The 24,592-nt window shown below is 39.4% G+C and overlaps 1 protein-coding gene and 1 long non-coding RNA gene across 4 annotated transcripts in view; one reads left to right on the top strand and one right to left on the bottom strand.

The window, feature by feature from the left end:
• Nucleotides 1-24,592, top strand: part of NELL1 (neural EGFL like 1) — a 926,144-nt gene that overhangs the window by 215,461 nt on the left and 686,091 nt on the right. For both annotated transcript variants that reach the window (XM_002821956.3, XM_002821957.4), the window contains exon 5: nucleotides 13,593-13,689. In XM_002821956.3, coding sequence (XP_002822002.3) covers nucleotides 13,593-13,689 — 97 coding nt within the window. The remainder of the gene's footprint in view (nucleotides 1-13,592; nucleotides 13,690-24,592) is intronic.
• Nucleotides 8,824-24,592, bottom strand: part of LOC129048666 (uncharacterized) — a 46,388-nt gene continuing 30,619 nt past the window's right edge. Inside the window, exon 3 of one of the 2 annotated variants that reach the window (XR_008511197.1) lies at nucleotides 8,824-9,026. This is a non-coding gene — a long non-coding RNA (uncharacterized LOC129048666). Of the gene's footprint in view, nucleotides 9,027-11,139; nucleotides 12,721-24,592 lie in introns of those variants that run through there. The other variant, XR_008511196.1, reaches the window with a different exon arrangement.

Genomic DNA, 24,592 nt, shown 5'->3' with positions numbered 1-24,592 from the left:
GGGCGTGGTGGCAGGTGCCTGTAGTCCCAGCTACTCAGGAGGCTGAGGTGGGAGAATGGCATGAACCCGGGAGGCGGAGCTTGCAGTGAGCCAAGATCGTGCCACTGTGCTGCAGCCTGGGCGACAGAGCAAGACTCCGTCTCAAAAAAAAAAAAAAAAGGAAGAGGCCCAACTACTTCCATCATAGGCTTGCTTGGCTGTAGTGGAGCTATATCCTGTGGCTGGGTCAGGAGCTCCCAGCCAAGCCTGACTCTGCTGCTCAAGGGCAGATAATGCCAAATGAGGCCTCTATCAGAGATTTTTTTTTTTTTTTTTTTTTTTGGAGACATAGTCTCACTCTGTTGCCTAGGCTGGAGTGCAGTGGCACAATCTGGGCTCACTGCAGCCTCAACCTCCCTGGGCTCAGGTGATTCTCCCGCTCCCACCTCAGCCTCCTGGGTTACTGGGACCACAGGTACATGCCACCGTGCCTAGCTAATTTTTATATTTCTTGTAGAGATGGTGTTTTGCCATGTTGCTCAGGCTGGTCTAGAATTCCTGGGCTCAAGTGATATGCCCACCTTGGCTTCCCAAAGTGCTGGGATTACAGGTATGAGCCACATGGGGCCAGGCTAGCACCTATAAGTCTGATTTTGTGAGGGGCCTATGAATTTGTATTTTTGAAAAGCTTATGAGGCTATCCTACTGCCTAGTAAAGTTTGGGAATTGCCAAGGGACCTTTGGTGGTTTTCAAACTCCTGAAAAAGTCAGAAAGTCAAAAAATACTAATCCCTGCTTGAATGTGGAGATGCCAGTGTTTGAGGTGTGTGTGTGTGTGTTTGTGTGTGTGTGTGTGTGTGTGTAGTCTATGCTGTACAAAGACTTCATGGAGAGGGAGCAAAATAATTCCTGTGTTCCTTACCATAACTGCTAGTCCCTGATATATTTTGTATGGGTTGTTTGGGAATGGTCAATCATCAGGCCTTTAGGGTGATATTCATTTGCTCTGGGAAGCTTTAAACTATTACATGAGGATGTCACACATGCTCACTGAATGACAGGTGGCTTTTGGATTCTTACATATTAATATAGCAAGTAGCAGATAGTGGTTGGATCAGAAGACCTTCAATGTCCTTTCCAACCCTGAGAGTCCTGGTTACCAATGTCTGTTTTATGTGAGCAGCAGGCTTTTGATTTATTATCACTGGAACCTAACACCTAAATCTTCATCTAGGTGAATAATAATATGGGTTTGCACTAAATTATCACCCACTTGTGAGCATCAGCAAGTATTTTGGAGGCAGCTGGCCTGGGGTATAATTGAACACTAGGAGCAGCACATTTTGCTCTGAACCTCTGGAAAAGATGGGACTGATGACTGTGGCCTTGATGTACCCTCAATGGCACCATCTAGGGAGTGATTTCACAGGTTAATGCTCCCCTCTCTTTCCTATCAGATTGTGACTTTTAAGCACCTTTTTTATAGAAATTGTGAAGCTAACACTAGATACTATGTTCTAGCCAGTTGAGCCAAGTGGCTTCAATGAGGTTTTTGGTATTTTGCCTGAAAATATTTCAAACTCAAATGTCTTTTAGGTTATTCTGTGAAGATAAAGGCATTGATCTCACCTAAAAACATTAATAGTGTTCCATTTGTGAAAAGCATTTGTGAAAAGCATTTTAGACTTTACAAAGTACTTTTACAGAGCAGATGATCTGTTTTGTGCTTATGGAAAATCCTGTGTGGTAGATGTGGTTATTAAAGGTTTACGGATGAAGAAACAAAGGACTCAGAGAGGTTTAGTAACTTGTCCCAAGTCACAGAACGTGAAAGTAAAGATAAGACACAAATGGGAATTTTCTGGCTCTAGTCTAATGATCTTTCTCTGGCTGATGCTGTTTGTGTAACCCACTGGTTGAATATTTGACTTTTTTTTTTTTTTGAAACAGGGTCTCACTCTGTTGCCCAGGCTGGAGTCCAGTGGTGCAGTCACAGCTCACTGCAGCCTCGACCCCACAGGCTCAAGGGATCTTCCTGTTTCAGCCTCCCCAGTAGCTTGGGCTACAGGCACACACCACCATGCCCAGCTAACTTTTTTATTTTTTGTAGAGATGCGGGTCTTGCTATGTTACCCAGGCTGGTCTTGAACTCCTGGGTTAGAGCAATCCTCCCTCCTTGGCCTCCTAAAGTGCTGGGATTGCAGGCATGAGCCATTGAACCCGGCCTGAGTTTAGACTTTTTTTTTTGAGACAGAGTTTCCCTCTTGTTGCCCAGGCTGGAGTGCAATGGCACGATCATGGCTCACTGCAACCTCCGCGTCCTGGATTCAAGAGATTCTCCTGCCTCCAACTCCCAAGTAGCTGGGATTACAGGTGAGTGCCAACACACCCGACTAATTTTTGTATTTTTAGTAGAGACGAGGTTTCATCATATTGATCAGGCTGGTCTTGAACTCCTGACCTCAGGTGATCCACCCACCTCAGCCTCCCAAAGTGGTGGGATTACAGGTGTGAGCCACCTCGCCTGGCCTAGACTTTTTAATAGCAGAATTAATTGAGGGTTTTAAGCCAGTGCGGCATGGCAGAAGTTTACACCTGAATTTGAATTTAGAATTCACCATTTACTGAATAGTATTAGTCAAGTCCTTTAATCTCTGTGAACATCTGTCAATTGAGTATAGCAATGCTTGTCTTTTAGGGTTATTGAAAGGATTATAAAATCTGTAAACTTTTGGCCTATAGGAGGTGCTCACTCAAAGGCAGCTCTTATAAATTTTGAGACAGTGCCTCTCCATCTTTCTGAGTTTGAGGCTTACTAATTGTCCTTCATCATCTGCTGAAACACCCTTCAGAGACTGGAAGTTCACTGCCTTCCAGGAGTGCCCCTTCCCTCTGTATACTATAGTTCTGACTGCTAGAAATTTTTCTCTATCTTGAGCTCAGAGTGCCTCCTTATAGCTTCCACCTGTTGGTATCAGTTTTCCCTCTTGGTGCTACACAGAGCAAGTTCAGTTCCTCTTCTACACGATGATCTTCCAAATATTTGAAGACCTTATTATGGCCTCCCTAATCTTTACTTCTTTGGACAGAACATCTCTGTTCCTTCAGCTGTTCATCACTTGATTTGTCTCACAATGCCCTCACAATCTTTTCTGATTCCTTCTGAAGTATGTCTGTTTATTATCTGAGAAGTTCCTAGAACTAAATGCGATTATCTCTGGACAGATTGACTCAGAATAAAATGAGATAAATACTTTCTTCTCATGGTACACTTGAAGATCACAACATCCTTTTTGACAGCTGATCTTAGCTCACTGTTGATGAAAAAGGTGTTTATTTTATTTTATTTTATTTTTATTTTTTAATATGTATTTCCGTTTACCCTTAGATCTCACATTCTGTCTTTAAGCAGCATATTTACCCTAAGTTTGGACCCTTTTCATTTTTCCATGTGAAATTTCATCTGATTTGGCCTTAATTCCTGCCTATTAATATCTCTTTTAATCCTGATGGTGTTGTGCTAAATCTGTCATGATTTGAAACCATCACACCAGCTTCAAATTTTCCAGCATGTTTAAGAAGCCTATATTCTAGCCAGGTATAGTAGCATGCACCTATAGTCCCAGCTACTTGGGAGGCTGAGGTGGGAGAATTGCTTGAACCCAAGAGTTTGAGACCCTGTCTCTTTGCATGCCTATATCAAAACATCTCATGTATCCCATAGATATATACACCTACTATGTACTCACAAAAATAATAAAAAATTAAAAATAAACAATGAAGCATACTTTATATTATTTTGTCAAATCACAGATACAAATACTAGTTAGGACAGACTTATATGAGCTGGTTATTTGACCCTGGTACATAATCACAGTCATCTCAGAATGATATCTGGATCGTGAATTTTAAGCAGAGAGAAGGATTGGTAAGAAGTAGTGAAAGAGTGATATTAGGGACATAAAATATGGTTAAGAAGAGAAAGCACCCTTATTATCATTAGAGATCCAGATGAGGAGAGAAAAAGAAAACAGTGAAATTCAGTTGCTGGGCAAGAAAAAGCATGAACCTGACAAGGGTTTCCTAAGGGGATGAAGCAGGTCACACGCAGGCTTGGTTCTGAGAAGACCTTTCTCCTCTCTGTGGAGGGTGTCCACACCCTGCTCTCAAACCCCCTTCCACAGTGTTTGCTGATCTCATTTGAACACTTCTGCCTTCTCATTTAACACAGCAAAGGCATCTCCTTGCAGACTTCAACTTTGTGCCTTCTCTTTTTTGTTTGCATTTGTATTTACAGACAGCTGTTAAGGAACCTGCTGAGCCTTGTTACAGCCCTTCTTCCCATGCTCTGTGTGGATTTAGCTTGGAATTCAATCCTTACCTGTTGGGGGCATACTGTATTCATCCCCGTAGTCTCTCTTCCCATTACAGTCTGTGTTTTCTGATATAATGCCTGAGGTGCATTTTTCAATTTTGTCATTTTCTGAGTGTCTTCTGGATTTGTTAAACAGATTGGCAGGAGGAGACTACAGAGTTCCTCTTTGGGCCATTCCTTTCATGTCCTTCTGGTTTCAGCCCTGTGTGCTGTGTGTTCCATGTGAGCAGATAATTAACAACATCCAGGCCGCCTGATATGGAATTCAACAGATAGTTCATCGCCAGAGGCGGTGGCTCATGCCTGTAATCCCAGCACTTTGGGAGGCCGAGGCGGGTGGATCATGAGGTCAGGAGATTGAGACCATCCTGGCTAACACGGTGAAACCCCGTCTCTACTAAAAATACAAAAAATTAGCTGGGCGCAGTGGCGGGTGCCTGTAGTCCCAGCTACTCGGGAAGCTGAGGCAGGAGAATGGCGTGAACCCGGAAGGCAGAGCTTGCAGAGAGCCGAGATCACGCCACTGCACTCCAGCCTGGGGGACAGAGGGAGACTCCATCTCAAACAAAACAAAATAAAACAAAACAAAACAAACAAACAAACGAACAAAAAACCCAGATAGCTCATCAGTATACACAATTGGCAAAACCCTCTGTCACAGTGAGTAAACTTTGAGGACCTGCTCTGAAGAGTATAACAACCTATGGACTGAATGCTCAATATTTGTTGGTGTCAAAAATAATGCTGATGACATCATGACTTTTGCTTTTCTAGTGGGGCTCAAGAAAGTTATAATTCTCACATTTTTCTTATGAGGCTAAGAGGGGAAAGGGTCTGTTATGTCCCCTTAGCATAAGGCCAAAAGAGGGGCTTAGCTTCATGTGCAAGGTCACCCATTACCATATTGGGCAGGGAAAAATGGATGGGAATGAACTTATGTTCTGTATAGGAAAATTTCTCCAAGGAGCACCTTGATATTCACTAATGCCAGCTAAAAGGCAGTAAAGATGAGGCTCTATGTAACTAAGGAAGGTCATTCCAACTTTTCTCTTCAGCAAGAGCATGAGAGCTTCTCTTCAATTCTTGGCAAAGCCCAAGATAAATTTATTCATTTACTGTCTCATTTGGGCTTCATATTGTGTTATTGAACAGTGGCATAATACATGTCAATTCACATGATTTACATTGGAAATTTGTTCTTTTATGTAATTAGGAAAGGTCCTGTGGAGTCCTTTCAAAAACCTTCCTTTATCCAGGTAAATAAAAATCCAATATTTCTTCATAAGTAGTGTTGTTGAACCACCACATTGCTTTGTGTTTAGCTCTGAGGGTTTTATCTGTTAATGAGAAAATCAAGTTCTTCACAGAATATCGACTAGTCTTTTAAGCAGACAGTACACTTGTTAGGGAGAGTGTTTTAAACCAAAGTCGTGAATTGAGAGGTTACACCTTGGGAAGAAAATTCCTAATGTGAGCCCTTGATTCAATGACTGACTTTGACAAGGAGTGTGGCAGTTAATCTTTGCCTTGTCCTCTCAAGCAGGTTTTACATTTGACTAGATGTTTAATTTTACATGGTATTATATTAGAAATGAGATACTTACACTTTAAAATATTGATCGATACTAATGGCGTGCAAAATTCCTATAATTCTCCCCATACAGCTTAATAGGCAGCACCTTGTAAAGGCTCAAGTGAATACAAAGCCTGAGACTCATGTCTAATGGAAAGTGGGTGTTCTTCAGCCCAAAGAAAGGGTAAATTTTTCATGGTTGCAGAGTAAATGCGTTGTTTGCATCTGATAGCCTATAGGAATGTGATACATTTAGACTGATTACAACATAATCAGATTAAGCAGTAAATCATGTGATTTCCAAGAAAGATGCCATTTGGGCAGGGCGCAGTGGCTCACGCCTGTAATACCAGTACTTTGGGAGGCCGAGGCAGGTGGATCACGAGGTCAGGAGATCAAGACCATCCTGGCTAACACGGTGAAACCCCGTCTCTACTAAAAATACAAAAAATTAGCTGGGCGTGGTGGTGGGTGCCTGTGGTCTCAGCTACTCAGGAGGTTGAGGCAGGAAAATGGCGTGAACCCGGGAGGTGGAGCTTGCAGTGAGCCGAGATCGTGCCACTGCACTTCAGCCTGGGGGACAGAGAGAGACTCCGTCTCAAACAAACAAACAAACAAACAAAAAAAAGATGCCATTTGATCTAATTAATTTTCAAGTTGTTGACTGCTTTTCCTGCTCTTTCTGAAATACATCTCTTTGGTTTCTCTGTTAGTGAGTTTTCTGCCTGATAGATTCAAATTTGCTATCTCTATCTCTTTTCTGGGTGAGAAGCAGTGAGAGGAGTTTATCTTGTTCTTTCTTTTGTGCTTCTTGTATGAATCTCAAAAGGTATTGATGGTGGAGGAGGACACTTGAAAAGGGTTATTACATTTCACTCATCTTCATTGACTTCGTAGATCTCATGATTATCAGCGTAATGTAAAGTGTCACATTTGACTATTTTTCTCAGTCAGGATTATTTTTGCAAGTTGCTCATCATAAAGCTTTGCCATAGTAGGACTTTTATAGCTATCTGACTGTAGTTCTCCTATTCTGAATATAGTCAGGGAACTTTCATTCATTTATTCATTCAGTATATGAATTTGGCTAGATTCTCTTCCAGATAGTAGAAATGCTGACTTGAAAAAGACAGATGAGGCTCCTTATCTTAAGGTGCTTACAGTGTGCTGGGTAAAATAAGCTAAGTGATGGAGACTGACCAGGTGGTTAGGAGTTACTTTATATAGGGTGCTTAGGGAGGGTGTCTAGTGCAGGAGATATCTACAGGAATGCTGTGGTCTGTGTTCCATTTCCTCCAGACCCAGAAGATAATTGGTGGTAGTAGCAGTCAGGAAGTACACACATAACTTCAGGATGGATATGATGGGCCCAAGGGTACCAGGAAAGCTATTTCCTCCTTCCTTAGCCAGGTGGTCTAGGAAGGCAGGCCCAGCCACGACCAGAGTCTTGGAGACCCCTGTGGGTCATGGAAGCTACCGTGTCACATGCTGAAGAGCTGAGGAATGCATCTGAATGGATCGTCCAAATGGGGAAGTTCTGAGAGATCAGGAAATAACCAACATATAGGGTGGTTAGAATGCATAAAATTAATATATAAAGAAAGAATGTATAATGTAAGGGTAGTCCTGGATGAGAACTTAAAATAGGGCCTCTGCTTACTGCTGTTTTCATTTTCCCAGAAACATTTTTCATAAATTGGCCAAATCCAATTAAATGTCCCAAATTGACTAGGGAAAATGCTTACTACTGGACTGGGTGAAAGTGTTAAGAGTGGTGTGCTGCCGTATTTTGCTCATAAAAGCTAATTGATGTGCAGGTGTGTGTGTGGGTGTCAAGTGGGGCGGGGGTTTCCTGATAGTGTGTTTGAGCACACAATCTTATAAAATGTTTATTCCATCTCTTCCTGTTGCCTGAGCCTATTTCCAATCTTCTGTGAGTTTATGATTAACTTTCCACAAAAATAAAACTTTTATAAATGTCAAAGAATTACATTTTTGGAAGAATGTAAAAGAAATAAGATATTTGCTTAGAATTTTGAGCAATTTATATAGAAAAGTTTACGATTTATGGCCAAAAAGAGTTAAAAAAAAGCTGAAAAAAGATACTTTAAAACAAGAATAATAAAAATACTGCAGTTTTAGGATTCATAGAAACTATACTTTATCGAAAAATTCTGTTTTAATGCAAAGTTTAGTATCTAAATAGATCATCAGTTTTCTCCATAATATCAGATTAAACAGCAACAGAAATGAATGTTTTTTTTTTTTTCTGGTACATATTAGCTTGTTCTAGCTTTAAAGTTTATAAAGGAAAAAAAGAAACCTAAGACTTAAATTTTGATAATTGTGGAAATGTATGGCAAAAATAGACAATGAGTTCTTGCATTGTAACATTGAAATATCAAATCCTTAAATTCCCTGTCACAGTGATGTCATTTCTTTTAACTGTAAATTCAAAGCATAAGTAAGCATCTAAGATATTGAGACTTCCCATCTCAGTTTGTCCATTTGGTGAGAGCTATAGCAAGTAGGCTGGACTGGGTCACATGACCTGTGCAGCTCCACATTCTTAGGTACCCATGAGACTTACACAGTGTCAGCACAGACTAAGTGCCAAGGGCATGTAATGTATTTTGTTTAATCCTCATGACAATCCATACAGTCAACAGTAATATCCTTATTTTTTAAATGAGGAAATTGAAATACAGAGAAATTAAATTACTTGATTAAAGTCATGCATTTAGTAGACTGCAGAACTGCAATACGAACCCAAACATGTTTAATCCCAAATTTATGTTATTTTTGCTACACCACACTATCTAAGATACTTCTTGGCTTTGTGGGCGTGAAAAAGGCAACAGTAACCTTTTTATTTTTCAGTGTGGTATATTTTTTAGGGTAAATTATGCTAGCCACAACTTCAGAATATCCTCTCCACCTCAGTGGCTTAAAATAGCGGAATTTTCTTTCTCATTTAAAAAGAGTCCAGTTGGGTTTGTCTAGTTGGCAAGTGGCCTTTGATATCATCCTTTAGGGATTCAAGATTCTCTGTCTTGTAGCTCTGTCCACCCCTTAGCCCTCAGAGCTTTCTCCAGGCAGCTGAAAGGGAGAAAGAGAAAAGAGATAAAGGGAAAGAGACAGCATGGAAGATACCTGAGGGAGTTTTTAAATTATTTTTTGGTGGGGTGGAGGGGTAGGCTTAGAAGTGGGGCACAACCTTTCCACTCCCATTCCATAGACACACTCAACTTCGAGGGAGGCTGGGAAGTGTAGTAAAGCTGTGAATTTAGGAGGAAAACAAAGTGGGTTCCAGGAGAGCTGACCAGTCTTGCCTTCAAGCTTTGACACATGAACTTGTTTCCCCTCTTCCTTCTGATAAGCCTAGGTAGGAATTTTACTTTATTTGAATGAGTTAGGTTTTCACGTTGCTCTATTAGGAAATAAGAAACCTGTCTGTGACAGGAAGACATCCCAGGATATATTAATCATGTCTTCTCTTGTTCAGAGTTGATTTAAAAGTTCTACCAAATCATTTACTGTTTTCATTTTCCTGTATTTTAACTCTTTGATAAATAGTAGCTTGGATGGGGCTTTTGTGGCTGAAACTGCCCTTCATTGCTTGTCTGGAGAGGCAGTAGAGCAAGGTGGTCCATAGTACAGACTATAGGATCTGATTTCAAATCCCAGCTGTGTCACTCACAAGCTGCTTAACAAAGGACAAGTTATTTGACCTTGCTAAGCCAAGAACACCCACCTGAGGGTGTTGTTATGAGGATTTAGTAAATTAACATATTGAAAGCCCTCAATATACAATGTCGGCACACATTAAGTGTTGTATAAGTGCTGGCTGTTATGTCTGCTCTTTCAGCTCCACTTTATTCTTCATTCAAAACTCAGTGTAGTGTCTCCTTTGGAAAGTTTTCTCTGACTATGGCAGGCAGAATTCTGGTTTTTGTTTCTTTTTTTTCCCCTTTCTGCTTCCAGGAAACATTGAATTTAATGCATTGAATTATAAGGTGTGTCCATGCATGTGTCTGTCTCAGGCATTAGATTTAAAGACAAGAAATTGGCCATTCTAAATTTGCCTGTATGTATCCCCATAGCCAGCACAGCACAGCACAGTGTCATACACATTGTAGGCAATCAGCTGTTTGCTGATGTGAAGGAAACCTCGTTAACCAGAGTACCCTATATATCAGAAAGCTCAGTTTCCTCACCGCACTGGAGAGCAAAGAGTTCACTATATTAGCTTTGACTTTCATTTTAGTTGACTTGGGTGACGCCAGATTTAAGTGACAGATCACTGTTCCCTACCTGCCTTTTTACATGATCCAGTCCACCCAAACTGTCCCTCAGGGACCAGCAGCCTTTGTGCTAAGATTCTGATTTTGCTTTGGCTGGCATGTATAGCTCCCCTTCTATAGGGGTACAGGTAGGAATGTGATAATTCAATTTCTTAGTTTGTGTTATCAGCATTAGTCTGTGCCGTGCACCCTTCTTGTTTAATTCATTCACTTTTTACTTGCCTCACCATTCCCACCAGGCCTGTGATAGGAAAATTCTGTGCGTATCCTTAGCTAATCAATAATATTGTTTTGGATGTGTGAATTTTTAGTTTACATACATTATAGACCTTGTTGGTTTTTTCTCTGTTTTTTAAACTGTTAATGTTAACATAACTTTAAGCTCACAGAAAACTTATAGGAGTGATACAAGGAACAATCATATTTGCCCAGATTCTGCATTATTTGGAAGGAAGAGAAAGCATTTATTCATAGATGTGTATACTTATATACACAAACAGTATTGTTATTTTGAACCCTTTGAGAGTTGTAAACATCATGACCCTCTACCCCTAAATACTTCAGTGCCTATTTCCTAAGAACAAGACATTCACTTAAGTATATACTGCCCAGTTAGCAAAATCAGGAAATTGAGTATCAATAAAATACTATTACATAATTTACAGATCTTATTCTAATTTTCCCAATTTACCCAATAATGTCCTTTATGGGATTTTTTCCCCCTGCCCTAGCATCTAATCCAGGATCCCATCTTGCATATAGCTTTTATGTCTTTTTAAAATATCTCTTTTAATCTCCAACTGTTGTTCAGCCTTTCTTTATTTTTCATGACATTGACATTTTAAAGACCACAAGCAGTTATTTTGTGGACTGTCTTTCAATTGAGGTTTATCTGATGTTTCTTCATGAGTAGATTTCCTCCTCCCTCCTCAGCAAGTTTTCTTAAAAAAAAAAATAGTGTTTTTAAACTCTCTTCATGTTGATACATCTGTATCCAGTTTGTTGATTCCTCCTGCTGCACAGAATTCCCTAATGCAGACTGCCTCTTGGAACAGATTGGCAGGGCTGCCAGGAAGGCAGCATCCAGCAGACCTTCCTTGGCATCAGGATGGTGTCTTTGTGGGGGCTGTATGACATGGGAAATGAGAACACCACTTTGACACATGTGCCCTTGGTCACCCTGCTGTAGCTGATGGTAGTGGGCCTCAGATGTTTGCTTCTTCAACTATTTCTAAGGCACACAGAGCTATTGTGCTTTGCAAGATAAGGTAGGATAGGAAGTTCATTTCTTTGATTGTTTCTTCCTTCATTAATTCATGCATTTAATAAATATTGATTAAGGGCCTACTCTGCTCATTGGAGCTTATCTTCTAGCATATTGAATACGTAAAAGAAAATTTTGAATCGAAAGCTCGTCTAACTGTGACAGAGGCAAAGTTTTTAAAATTGTGGTTAAGGTAAATGGTTCAACATTTTCAATTTATTAGTAAAATAGCCTTATAGAAATCATGCTTCTGCCTCGTCACCCAAATATAGTGATTGCCATTTCTCTCTGGCCTCTTCTGGTGTTTACCAACATTGAACATCATTTGTGCCTCATTATCTCTATAGGGCATAAATGATTTTGCATTCCCTTTTTTCCAGTGAAAAATACTTTGTATATACTTTCTCTTGTTTCATAACTTGCATATTCATCACACTTAATGACTGTAGTAAATTCTTTCAAGCTGATCTATAACTTACGCATATCTCTTATGTTGTAAATTTGCCTTGTTTCTAGTTTTTCCACTAATATTAGGAGAAAAAATTTTAAAGGAAGTGTGTATCATGCTCCTGTGTTAAGGCAGTTTTGACAAATAGTTTCATCTAAAATCATTCCTTCTAAGGTACAAAAAAGGTTAGATTCCTGTGAAGAAAACACATTCTGTCTTTTTTTTTAGGAAAACTTATTTTTTCCTGATTATGTTTTCAGCGTCCACTTATAATGGAAAGATAATTAGTAGAGAAAGACCTGATGTGCTTGGAGCTTTGCCAGCTGAAAACCTTGCATGTGTTAGGAAACAGCAGGTTTCCAGTGGGGAATAGTAGAGTAATGGACTCTGCAGCTAAGATATAAGACTGCAGCGCAACAGCTCCCAACTGCAGCAGCCTCACACTCACTCACTTTCCTTGACACAAGTAGACAGTCTTTCAGTTCTTCTGCACTTTCCTTGTGAGAACCACCGGAGGAATACATCACCCTCTGGCAGGAGGCAGTCAGCTCCATCACAGCAGGGAGGACTGATGAGCTGTTCATACCTCTGGACACACGTAGCAGCAGTTGCTCAGTCCTCAGCGAGGACTCAGGAAAGCAAGAAATGGACGTAGTTCTCGTTTACAGATCACTGTGTTTCACTGCACCCAGAATCTTCTGAGCATCCGGTGCTGAGAGGTACTTGGCCGGGGTGAGGTGGAAGCTCGTGATCAGTGGGTGGTTGCAGGGACTATTTCTAAAGAGGGCACAAATAAAAAGATTTGTGACCAACTAACCGGACCTTGGTAGGGTGGAATAACTGAGACATTAATTGTTCGGTAGGCTCTGTTAGAAACTTCAAAGATCCTAGGTAGGGCCCTGACCTCTTCTGTATTAGTTATGTGCCTGTATGGATCAGATGAGGATTTTCTTCATATATAGAATTTTTATCTACTTTTCCTCCATGAGAGTGGGACCTTGTGTGTCTGGTTTCTTGCTGTATTTTCTGTTGCTTAGTGTGGAGCTTAGAGCATAAAAAGTGTTCAATAAATATTTGTTGGTTGGACAATGACTTAAGCTGCATAGTTCTGTAGACTAAAAACATGATCATCTAGGCAGCTGCAATCTACTTGTTTAAAGGGTTCTCTCAGGTTACTGCAGAAATGAGTAGGAGCTAAAGAAACCAAAGTTGGAGAATAGCAGGGTGCAAAGGAAAGTACAGTGGCTTTAGAGCCAGGCAGATAAGAGTTCTTATCCCAACTCTACTACTCACTGCTGTCTTCACTTGGTTGACTCATTTGTGATTCCTAAATCTGAGCTTTCGCACCTATAACATGCGTATCAAACCACTCTCCCCACAGAGTTTGTGGGCAGTTCATTGCTCAGAGTGGACACTCAAAAATGTCACCTTCTTTCTCCCTCCCCTGCCAAAAGGGAGACAAAAGCAGGAGGGGCCTAGATGATGTGTCCAAGTGTTAAATCTCTACATTCGTGTTATCTGTCATTTAAAGTGTGCCACATATTGGCTTCTCTTCATACAGCAGCTAATGGCATGCAATCTTCAAACAGCATATGCACCTTTTGGTTCTGCTTTGAGCCTATTAGTAACTGTGTTCTTTGCCTTTACAGGATTTATGAGCGTGTGATAGACCCTCCAGATACCAACCTTCCCCCAGGAATCAATTTATGGCTTGGCCAGCGCAACCAAAAGCATGGCTTATTCAAAGTAAGCACTAACGTTCTTTTTATTGAAGTATATATATAGGCGATGGTCAGTTTTCTGTGTTATTGGAGATATGTTTATAATTACATTAGTGGGAAAGGCATGGCATAATAACTACTAATGTTTATTGAACACTTACTTTGTGACACATGCTTTTCTATGTGCTTGACATGAATAAACTGGTTTACTTGTCACAGTAATTTGTGAAGTAGGTACTTTGAAACCAGGCAGAGAGTTAAGTGACTTGCCCAAGGTTATCCAGTTCACTCTGCTGCCAGGGATGGATGATCCAGAATGCAAATGATCTTCAAAATGTTGACCTCCCAATTCTGAAGGATTTAGGATAGTCTTCAAACTGGTTTCCCTTCTCAGATTATATGTTAATTCAGTTTAGAGTAGATGTCTAGATGTGAAAAATACATCTCTGCTTCCTTGAGCTTTGGTTTAATTGCATTACTGGGAACAGAAAACCAAATACTGCATATTCTCACTTATAAGTGGGAGCTAAACACTGAATACACATGGACACAAAGATGGGAGCAGTAGACACTGTGGACTACTAGAGGCGGGAGGGAGAGAGGGAGCCATGGGCTGAAAAACTATTTGGTACCATGCTCACTACCTGAGTGACTGGACCATCCATACCCTAAACCTCAAAATCATGCAGTATACCCATGTAATAAACCTGCGTGTGTACCCCCTACATCCAAAATTAAAAAAAAAAAAAACTGCATTATTATACTTCACAGAAACATAAGGATACAGTGATAAAATAAATTAAAAAACTTAAAAATACCATGAAATTTTAAGACAGTCTTGTTCTTTGAAAGAATGACACACTTTTGCTTCTGGCAATATGGCAGACTAGATATTCTAAAAATCCTTCTGCTTCAAAATGCCTACAAAGCTCGATAAAATACCACAAAAATATTTTAAAATTCAGCATTGTTCTTATACGAAAGGAGGTCCTTGGGGACCAAATATATGGAGGGGAGAGAAAGCCAGAGGGGTATCAGTACCAGGAACTTAGAGCCTTAGGTTCCTTCCTTTTTATTTTTAAAAAATTAAGGTGTAATTCTGCATGTTCTCACTCACAGGTGGGAGTTGAACAATGAGAACATATGGACACAGGGTGGGGAACATCATACACTGGGGCTGGGGGACAGATAGCATTAGGAGAAATAACTAATGTAAATGACAGGTTGATGGGTGCAGCAAACCAACATGGCACATGTATACCAAGGTAACAAACCTGCACGTTGTGCACATGTACCCTAGAACTTAAAGTATAATAAAAAAATACAAAAAAAAAAGTAAGATGTAATTTACATACAGGAAAATTCATTCCATTTAATGTACAGTGTCACAAGTTTTGGAAAATCTACACAGTATTATAATCATCATTATAATTGAGATAAAGAACCATTTCTTTGTCTCCAAAAGTTTCCGTCCCCCTTTGTATTAAACCCTTCTCCTCACCCGAAGCCTTTAGCAACCACTGGTCTGTTTTCTGACCCTATAGTTTTGTCTTTACCAGAATGTTATATAAATGGAATCATTATGTGTGTGTGTGTATTTACATAAGTTTGTATGTTGAGATTCACCAAGTTGTTGTGTGTATCAGTGGTTCATTGTTTTCTATTGCTGAGTAGTATTCCAGTTCTGTTGTATGAATGTATCATACTTTGTTTATCCATTCTTCAGTTGATGGACATCTGGGTTATTTCCAGTTTGGAACAATTATGAATAGAACCACTATAAACATTTGCATACAGGTTTTTGTGTGAACAGTGGTTTTGATTTCACTTAGGTGAGTGTGTAGGTATGGGATTACTGGGTTGTATATTAAGTGTATGTTTAAATTCACAGGCAACTGCTAAACCATTTTTCAAAGTAGCCGTGCCAGTTTTTGCATTCCCACTAGCAATCTATGAAAATTTCAGTTAGAGCCTTAAATTTCAACCGTCTGTGTAGGATGGGAGAAATTACTTAGATCCCATGCGTGACTGAGTGTTGGAATGGAAATTTTTAAAGTAAAGCCAGTCCATTATCTAGCAGAGGGAGGCAATCCAGAAACTATCCTGTCTGCATCTCATCTCCAGATGAGAAAAAATAATACTTCCCAGAGAACTAGTAAACCATAGCACTTGAAGGGTTGCCGACTTGACACCCAGATTTACTTTACCCATGAAGCTCAATAAAGTATATTAAAGTGGCCCTGGATTATATACCTTGGGAGTCCTGATGAAGAAAATACAAATTATCTTTGGAGAAAGTCACTTTTGATGTAGACCTCAAAGGATGCCCACAGATTAAGTCCATAAAATAGGAGCTCTAAAGTCATCACGAATGACAGTGGAAAGAAACAAAAAAATGCTCAGTTAGTCCTCACAGGGCTACAGAAAATGAAATTAGCAGGTAAAGAATGCTTTTTTTTTTTTTTTAAAAAAAAAACTTCTGTTTAAAATGTTTGAAGAATCAAAATAATAAAGAATGTATGATGACTAGAGACAATAAATAGGCCCAGAAATAGCTGAACTAAAAAGCACTTCCAAAAATGAAAGATACAGTTGTTGAAGTTAAAAAAAAAAAAACAAAAAACCAAAAACCTCAGTGAACCTGCTAAACAGATTAGACACAGGTAGGAAGAGCATTTGTGAAATGGAAAATATTGTTAAAGTAATTAAACTAATAGTAGTGCTTCAGAGATAAAGAGAAGAAAATAGGAAAGAGGTTAAAATATAGAAAAGATACATGTATATAAAAAAAGTTTACATATCTGTTTAATATGTGTGTATATGTACGCATATCTGTATAAAATGGCTGTTCTGATGCCTCTGTTTTGTAAGTGGCTTCTTAGATAGATAGCTGCTTAGATATGTATATTATTATAATATACATATATTTAAAAACAAAGGAAGATGATAAAGAATATATTATATCTATATATGCATATATATTTGAAAATTCCGATAATAAACAGAGATAAAGGTTATGGGCACTAACTATTACAAGTATAACGGGTAAGAATTTTCTAAACCTGATAAGAGACATTAATTCTCATTACTGAAAGAACAATGAAATAAAAGTATATGTTGTTGATTTCACTTGGAAAACATAGAGGCATCAGAACGGCCATTTAATTTAGCTCAAAAACCCAATTTTCTACTTTGACCTGGCTAAGCTGATACTTGCTAGGCTGCCTCCCATGTCTGTGGTTAATTGGCATGCTAGCAGGTGGCAGGATGATCTGAGAGCCTCTTCACCTCTCTGGGGGTTGGCTGGCTGTTGACTCTTGTTCCTCAGTTGTCCTCCACACGGTCTCTCATCTCCAGTGGCCTAGCTCAGCTTATTTACATGTCAGCCCTGGGATTCCATGTATAGGAAGAGTGCAATCCCTAGAGTATTAATATTTTCAAGGCTTTGTTTGCTTGATCACATTTGCTAATGTTTTATTGCCCAAAGCAAGTCATATGGCCAAATCCAGAGTCAAAGTGTAAATAAATAGACTTCATCTCTCGAAGGGCTGCTCCATGGTATCACATTGCAAGGATATGGATACAAGGAGGGAAGAATTTTTTTTGGCCACATCAGCAGCCTATTATACAAATCAAGATAAATAGATAGCCACACTTAGATATATTGGCAGAATAGCAGAACTCCAAAGAAACAGAGAAGATCTTAAAAATAGCCAGTGACAAAACACAAATTTTTCACAAAAGGATAACAAATTGAACAGCTGGTTTTTAAATAGTAAAAGCAGAAGTCAAAAGACAGTAGAAAAAGTGTTTTCCAAGTTTTGAGAGAAAATAACTCTCAAATGTAGTAGTATATACCAAGCTTAATTGTCATTTGAGAATGAGTGTGACATAAAGACATTAGTAGAGAAGTGAAACTCTCAGTTTATAACCAATAGATCTTCATTTAAAAAACTTCCTGGAAGGAAGACATACAGTGCAAGAAGAATTGGAGAGCAAATGCATGTTGACAGTATGCACAAATCTCAGTGATTATTATTCTGAATGATTGCCATTATCCTTGTTTGATTAAAATATAATAGTAATGCTTAATTTTAGAAAAATAAAATTAAAAACATTGACAGTGGAATCCTTCACCATCAACCAACATATCCAAGTTCTTTCATCAAAATTGACTAGAAGGCTGGCGTGACTCATGGAGAGAAGGAAGAACAGTGTGGTGCGACGGTCCATCTGAGAGCCACACGGGAAAGGGGAGCCCCCTCTCTGCAGCCAAGGGAGGCAGATTTCCAGTAACTCCAGCTGGAGAGTCAGGGACAGAATTCGGATTTTCCTGGGCCCGAGCCCCTAGGGGGAGAGGTGGCCACAGTCTGTGTGGACCAGCAGACTTAGCCTCTTCTCTTGGTAATTCTGAAGAATCCGGGCAGCCTAGACGAGTAGGTTTCCCCCCAGCAAAGCACACCTGCTCCACCAATGGACAAAGTGCCTCATTAAACAGGTCCTGCTCCCTGTGCCACCCAACTAAGTGAGACCCTCCAACAGGGGTTGTCAGATACCCTATACAGGAGCGATCCTACTGGCATCAGTTTGGTGTCCTTCGAGGTCAGAGGTCCCAGAAGGAGCAGGAATCCATCTTTGCTGTTCTCCAGCCTCCTTAAGTGACATCTCCAGGCATGGGAGTGAATCAGGTGAATAGGGCCTTAAGTGAATCCCCAGCAAACTGCAGCAGCCCTACAGAAGAGGGACCTGACTATTGAAATAAAAACAAGCAGAAAGTAACAGCAACAGCATCATCAACGACAACAAAAGATCCCCACAAAAACCCCATCCAAAGGTCAGCAGCCTCAAAGACTGAAACTAGACAAACTCACAAAGATGAGAAAGAATCAATGAAAAAATTCAGAAAACCCAAAAGGTCAGAGTGCCTCTTCTCCAAATGATTTCAGTGTCTCTCCATCAAGGGCACAGAACTGGATGGAGAATCAGATGGACAAATTGACAGAAGCAGGCTTCAGAATGTGGGTAATAACAAACTCCTCTGAGTTAAAGGAGCATGTTCTAACCCAATGCAAGGAAGCTAAGAACCTTGATAAGAGGTTAAAGGAATTGCTAACTAGAATAACCAGCTTAGAGAGGAATATGAACAACCTGATGCAACTGAAAAACACGGCACAAGAACTTTGTGAAGCATACACAAGTATCAATAGCTGAATTGACCAAGCAGAAAAAAGGACATTAGAGTTTGAAGACCACCTTACTGAAAAAAGACATGCAGAAAAGAATAAAGAAAAGAGAATGAAAAGGAATGAACAAAGCCTCCAAGAAATATAGGACTTCATAAAAAGACCGAACCTACCATTGCCTGGAGTACCAGAAGGAGACAGGAAGAGTGGAAACGAGCTGGAAAACACACTTCAGGATATTATCCAGGAAAACCTCCCCAACCTAGCAAGACAGGCCAACATGCAAATTCAGGAAATACAAAGAACACCATTAAGATACTCTACGAGAAGATCAACCCCAAGACACATAATCATCAGCTTCACGAAGGTTGAAATGAAGGAAAAAACCTGTTAAGGGCAGCCAGAGAGAAAGACCAAGTCACCTACAAAGGGAAGCCCATCAGACTAACAGTGGACCTCTTAGCAGAAACTCTGTAAGCCAGAAGAGATTGGGGGCCAATATTCAACATTCTTAAAGAAAAGAATTTTCAACCCAGAATTTCATATCCAGCCAAAGTACGCTTCATAAGCGAAGGAGAAATAAAATTCTTTCCAGACAAGCAAATGCTGAGGGATTTCGTTACCACCAGGCCTGCCCTGCAAGAGCTGCTGAAAGAAACACTAAATATGGAAAGGAAAAACCGGTACCAGCCACTGCAAAAACACACCAAAATATAAAGACCAATGACACTACAAAGAAACTGCATCAACTAGTGTGCAAAATAACCAAACAACATCATGATGACAGGATGAAATTCACACATAACAATACTAACCTTAAATATAAATGGGCTAAGTGCCCCAATTAAAAGACACAGACTGGCAAATTGGATAAGGAGTCAAGACCAATCGGTATGCTGTATTCAGGAGATCCATCTTACATGCAAAGACACACACAGGCTCAAAATAAAGGGATGGAAGAAAATTTACCAAGCAAATGGAAGGCAAAAAAAGGCAGGGGTTGGAATCCTAGTTTCTGACAAAACAGACTTTAAACCAACAAAGATAAAAAAAAGACAAAGAAGGGCATTACATAATGGTAAAGGGATCAATTCAACAAGAAGAGCTAACTATCCTAAATATATATATGCACCCAATACAGGAGCACCCAGATTCATAAAGCAAGTTCTTAGAGACCTACAAAGAGACTTAGACTCCCACATAAAAATAGTGAGAGACTTTAACACCCCACTGTCAATATTAGACAGATCAACGAGATGGATATTCAGGACTTGAACTCCGCTTTGCATCAAGTGAACCTAGTAGACGTCTACAGAACTCTCCACCCCAGATCAACAGAATATACATTCTTCTCAGTGCCACATGGCACTGATTCTAAAATCAACCACGTAATTGGACGTAAAACACTCCTCAGCAAATGCAAAAGAACTGAAATAATAACAGTCTCTCAGACCACAGTGCAATCAAATTAGAACTCAGGATTAAGAAACTTGCTCAAAACTGCACAATTTCATGAAATCTGAACAATGTGCTCCTGAATGACTCCTGAGTAAATAATGAAATTAAGGCAGAAATCAAGAAGTTCTTTGAAACCAATGAGAACGAAGAGACAATGTACCAGAACTGATTATCAGAGAAATGCAAACCAAAACCACGATGAGATACCATCTCATCATACCAGTCAGAATGGTGATTATTAAAAAGGCAAGAAACAATAGATCCTATGTGAGGCTGTGGAGAAATAGGAATGCTTTTACACTGTTGGTGGGAATGCAAATTAGTTCAACCATTGTGGAAGACAGTATGGTGATTCCTTAAGGATCTATGACCGGAAACACCATTTGACCCGGCAGTCCCATTACTGAGTGTATACACAAAGGAATATAAATCATTCTACTGTGAAGACACATGCGGCCGGGCGCAGTGGCTCAGGCCGGGCGCGGTGGCTCACACCTGTAATCCCAGCACTTTGGGAGGCCGAGGTAGGTGGATCACGAGGTCAGGAGTGCAAGACCAGCCTGACCAACATGATGAAACCCCGTCTCTACTAAGAATACAAAACTTAGCCGGACGTGGCGGCACGCACCAGTAATCTCAGCTACTTAGGAGGCTGAGGCAGGAGAACTGCTTGAACCCACGAGCTGGAGGTTGCAGTGAGCTGAGATTGTGCCATTGTACTCCAGCCTGGGTGACAGAGAGAGACTGTGTCTCAAAAAAAAAAAAAAAATAGACACATGCACATGTATGTTTATTGCAGCACTATTCACAGTAGCAAAGACATGGAACCAACCCAAATGCTCATCAATGTTAGACTAAAGAAAATGTACATATACACCATGGCATACTATGCAGCCATAAAAAGGAATGAGGTTATGTCCTTTGCAGAGACATGGGTGAAGCTGGAAGCCATCATCCTCAGCAAACTAACACAGGAACAGAAAACCAAACACTGCATGTTCTTACTCATAAGTGGGAGTTTAACATTAAGAACACATGGATACAGAGAGGGGAACAACACACCCCAGGGCCTGTTGGGGGGTGAGGGGTGAGGGGAGGGAATTTAGAGGATGGATCAGTAGGTGCAGCAAACCACCATGGCACATGTCCTATGTCACAAACCTGCACACTCTGCACATGTATCCCGTGTTTTTTTTTAGAATAAATAAAAAAATAAATCAATTAAAATTAAAAAAATATTGACAGCAATAAAATGACAGTAAAGGTGATCTGATTTAAAGTGTTCTAAGGCCTGATTTAAAGTGATTTAAAGTGTTCTAAGTGGTCAGAAAAAGAATGGAGAAACTGATTAACTTTAGACTTTAAGTCTGCATGTTAGAATTAAAACAATATCAAAATAATAGAAATCATGTTTAACTCCCAAACTCTGAGATTTAAGTATAAGAGAAAAGGGTTTTTTTTTTTTTTAAGTCTCATCAACCTAAAATAAGGTAAGAGGAGAAATATTTAATATAAGATACCAGATATAATTCCATTTCACAATTGTTATTATCAATTTAAGTGATTTACACTTAGAATGAAAAATAAGAGTATTATATTGAATTCATAAAACCCAAAGCCTGTTGTATATTGCTTACAGTGAAACAATAAAAAATAAAGACTCATAAGTGTTGATAGTGAGGTAGTTAAAAAAAAAAAAAAGAAAAATAGGCCAAACTAAACATGAGAAGGCTGGAGAAACTGCTGATATCAAACTGCAAGGCCAAAAAGATCACCACATAATAATAAGCTATTTTAAAGAAGTATGTACTGAATAACATAATCTCAAACTGTATGTTGTAGCCTAGCAGGATAGCAGGGATGGATGGCCTTCTCACTACAGTGTGCTGGGTCAGCTGAATATCCCCATGGGGAAAGCACTAATCTTAACCCTTTTTAACACAACTGATAATGCAAAATCAATTCCAAGTAGGCTATAGATCAAAATCTAAAAGTTAAACTGACAAGGCTTATAAAAGATAACATAGGAGAATACTTTATGACCTTGATGTAGGAAAAATACTTTTTAAATAAGACATAAGAAATAATAGCTATAAAGGAAAAGACTGATCTATTGGAATATATTAACATTTGGAACTTTTCTCATCAAAATAGATGACTAAGAGAGTAAAAAGGCATGTCAAGGAACGGGAGGAGCTATTCAAAGTAGTTGTGTCCCACAAAGGCCTTCTATCCAAGCTGTATAAAGGACCCCTTTACATCGATAACAAAAAGTCTATCCAATAAAAACATTTGAGAAAAATGCTACCAGGCACTTCACAAAAGGGAATGTCCAAAAGGCCAGTAAACATAGGGGATGGTATCAATATGATTAGTCATCAGGAAAAGTAAAGCCAAACGGAGATGCTATTGAATATCCATCAGACTGAATATCCATCAGAATGGGTCAAATTAAAAACACAGACCATAGCATGTATTTGCAAGGATGTAGAACAACTGGAGCCTTCATTCACTGCTGGTGGGAATGAAATTGATTTAAGTACTCAGGAAAGCTGTTTGTTAGTATAGTTAATAAAATGGACATATGTATGTCCTATGACCAAGAAAGAATACTCTAGATACCTAATGTCTATTAGAGATATGCATCTGTATACATTAAAAGGCATACACAGAATTTTTAAGATTTGCATAAATTTGTGGGGTACATGTAAATGTTGTTATATGTATATAACATACAGTGATCAAGTCAAGGTATTTAGGGTATCCATTGCCTGAGTATGATACATTTTTGTTAAGTATAGTCAACCTACTCTGCTATCAAACATTGAAATTATTCCTTCTATCTTACTGTATGTATGTACCCTTTAACCAGCTTCTCTTCATCCTCTTCCATGTACCCCATTCACCCTTCCTAGTCTCTGTTATCTGTCTTTCCACTCCTTATCTATGTATTCAAATTTTTCTAGCTCCCACATATAAGTGAGAACGTGGATACTTGCCTTTTTTTTTTTTTTTTTTTGAGATGGAGTCTCGAGATGGGATTTCACCGTCTTGGTCAGGCTGGTCTTGAACGCCTGACCTCATGATCCACCCACCTCGGCCTCCCAAAGTGCTGGGATTACAGGCATGAGCCACCGCGCCCGGCCAGATATTTGCCTTTTTTATGCCTGGCTTATTTCACTTAAGATAATGACCTCCAGTTCCATCCATGTTGCTGCAAATGACATGACTTCATTTTCTTTTTTTGGCTGAATAGTATTTCGTTGTGTATATAGGCCACATTTTCTTTTTTTTTAAATTCTATGATTTGATGTTTTTTATATTTTTAAAAAAATTTCACCAGTTTTTGGGGAACAGGTAGTTTTTTGTTACATAGATAAGTTCTTTAGTGGTGATTTCTGAGATTTTTGGTGCACCCATCACCCAAGCGATGTACACAGTACCCAACATGTAGTCTTTTATCCCTCACCCTCTCTCACCTTTTCCCCTAAGTCCCCAGGATCCATTCTGTCATTCTTATGCCTTTGTGCCCTCATAGCTTAGCTCCCACTTATAAGTGAGAACATACGATAGTTGGTTTTCCATTCCTGAGTTACTTCACTTAGAATAATGGTCTCCAGTTTCATTCAGGTTGCTGTGAATGCCATTATTTCATTTCCTTTTATGGCTGAGTAGTATTTATATATACACGCCACAATTTCTTTATCCATTCATTGGTTGATGGACATTTAGGCTGGTTCCATGTCTTTGCAATTGAGAATTGTGCTGCCATAACCGTGTGTACATCTTTTTCATATAATGACTTCTTTTCTTCTTGGTAGATACCCAGTAGTGGGATTGCTGGATCAAATGGTATTTCCACTTTTGGTTCTTTAAAGAATCTCCATACTGTTTTCCATAGGGGTTAATAGTTTACATTCACACCAGCAGTGTAAAAGTGTTCCTTTTTTAGTCAAATTGTCCCTGTTTGCAGATGACATGATTGTATATCTAGAAAACCCCATTGTCTCAGCCCCAAATCTCCTTAAGCTGACAAGCAACTTCAGCAAAGTCTCAGGATACAAAATCAGTGTGCAGAAATCACAAGCATTCTTATACACCAATAACAGACAAACAGAGAGCCAAATCATGAGTGAACTCCCATTCACAATTGCTTCAAAGAGAGTAAAATACCTAGGAATCCAACTTACAAGGGATGTGAAGGACCTCTTCAAGGAGAACTACAAACCACTGCTCAATGAAATAAAAGAGGTTGCAAACAAATGGAAGAATATTCCATGCTCATGG

Source organism: Pongo abelii, chromosome 9 (genome assembly GCF_028885655.2).
Source record: "Pongo abelii isolate AG06213 chromosome 9, NHGRI_mPonAbe1-v2.0_pri, whole genome shotgun sequence".
NCBI lineage: Eukaryota > Metazoa > Chordata > Mammalia > Primates > Hominidae > Pongo > Pongo abelii.
This window is presented reverse-complemented; position numbering and strand designations above follow the sequence as displayed.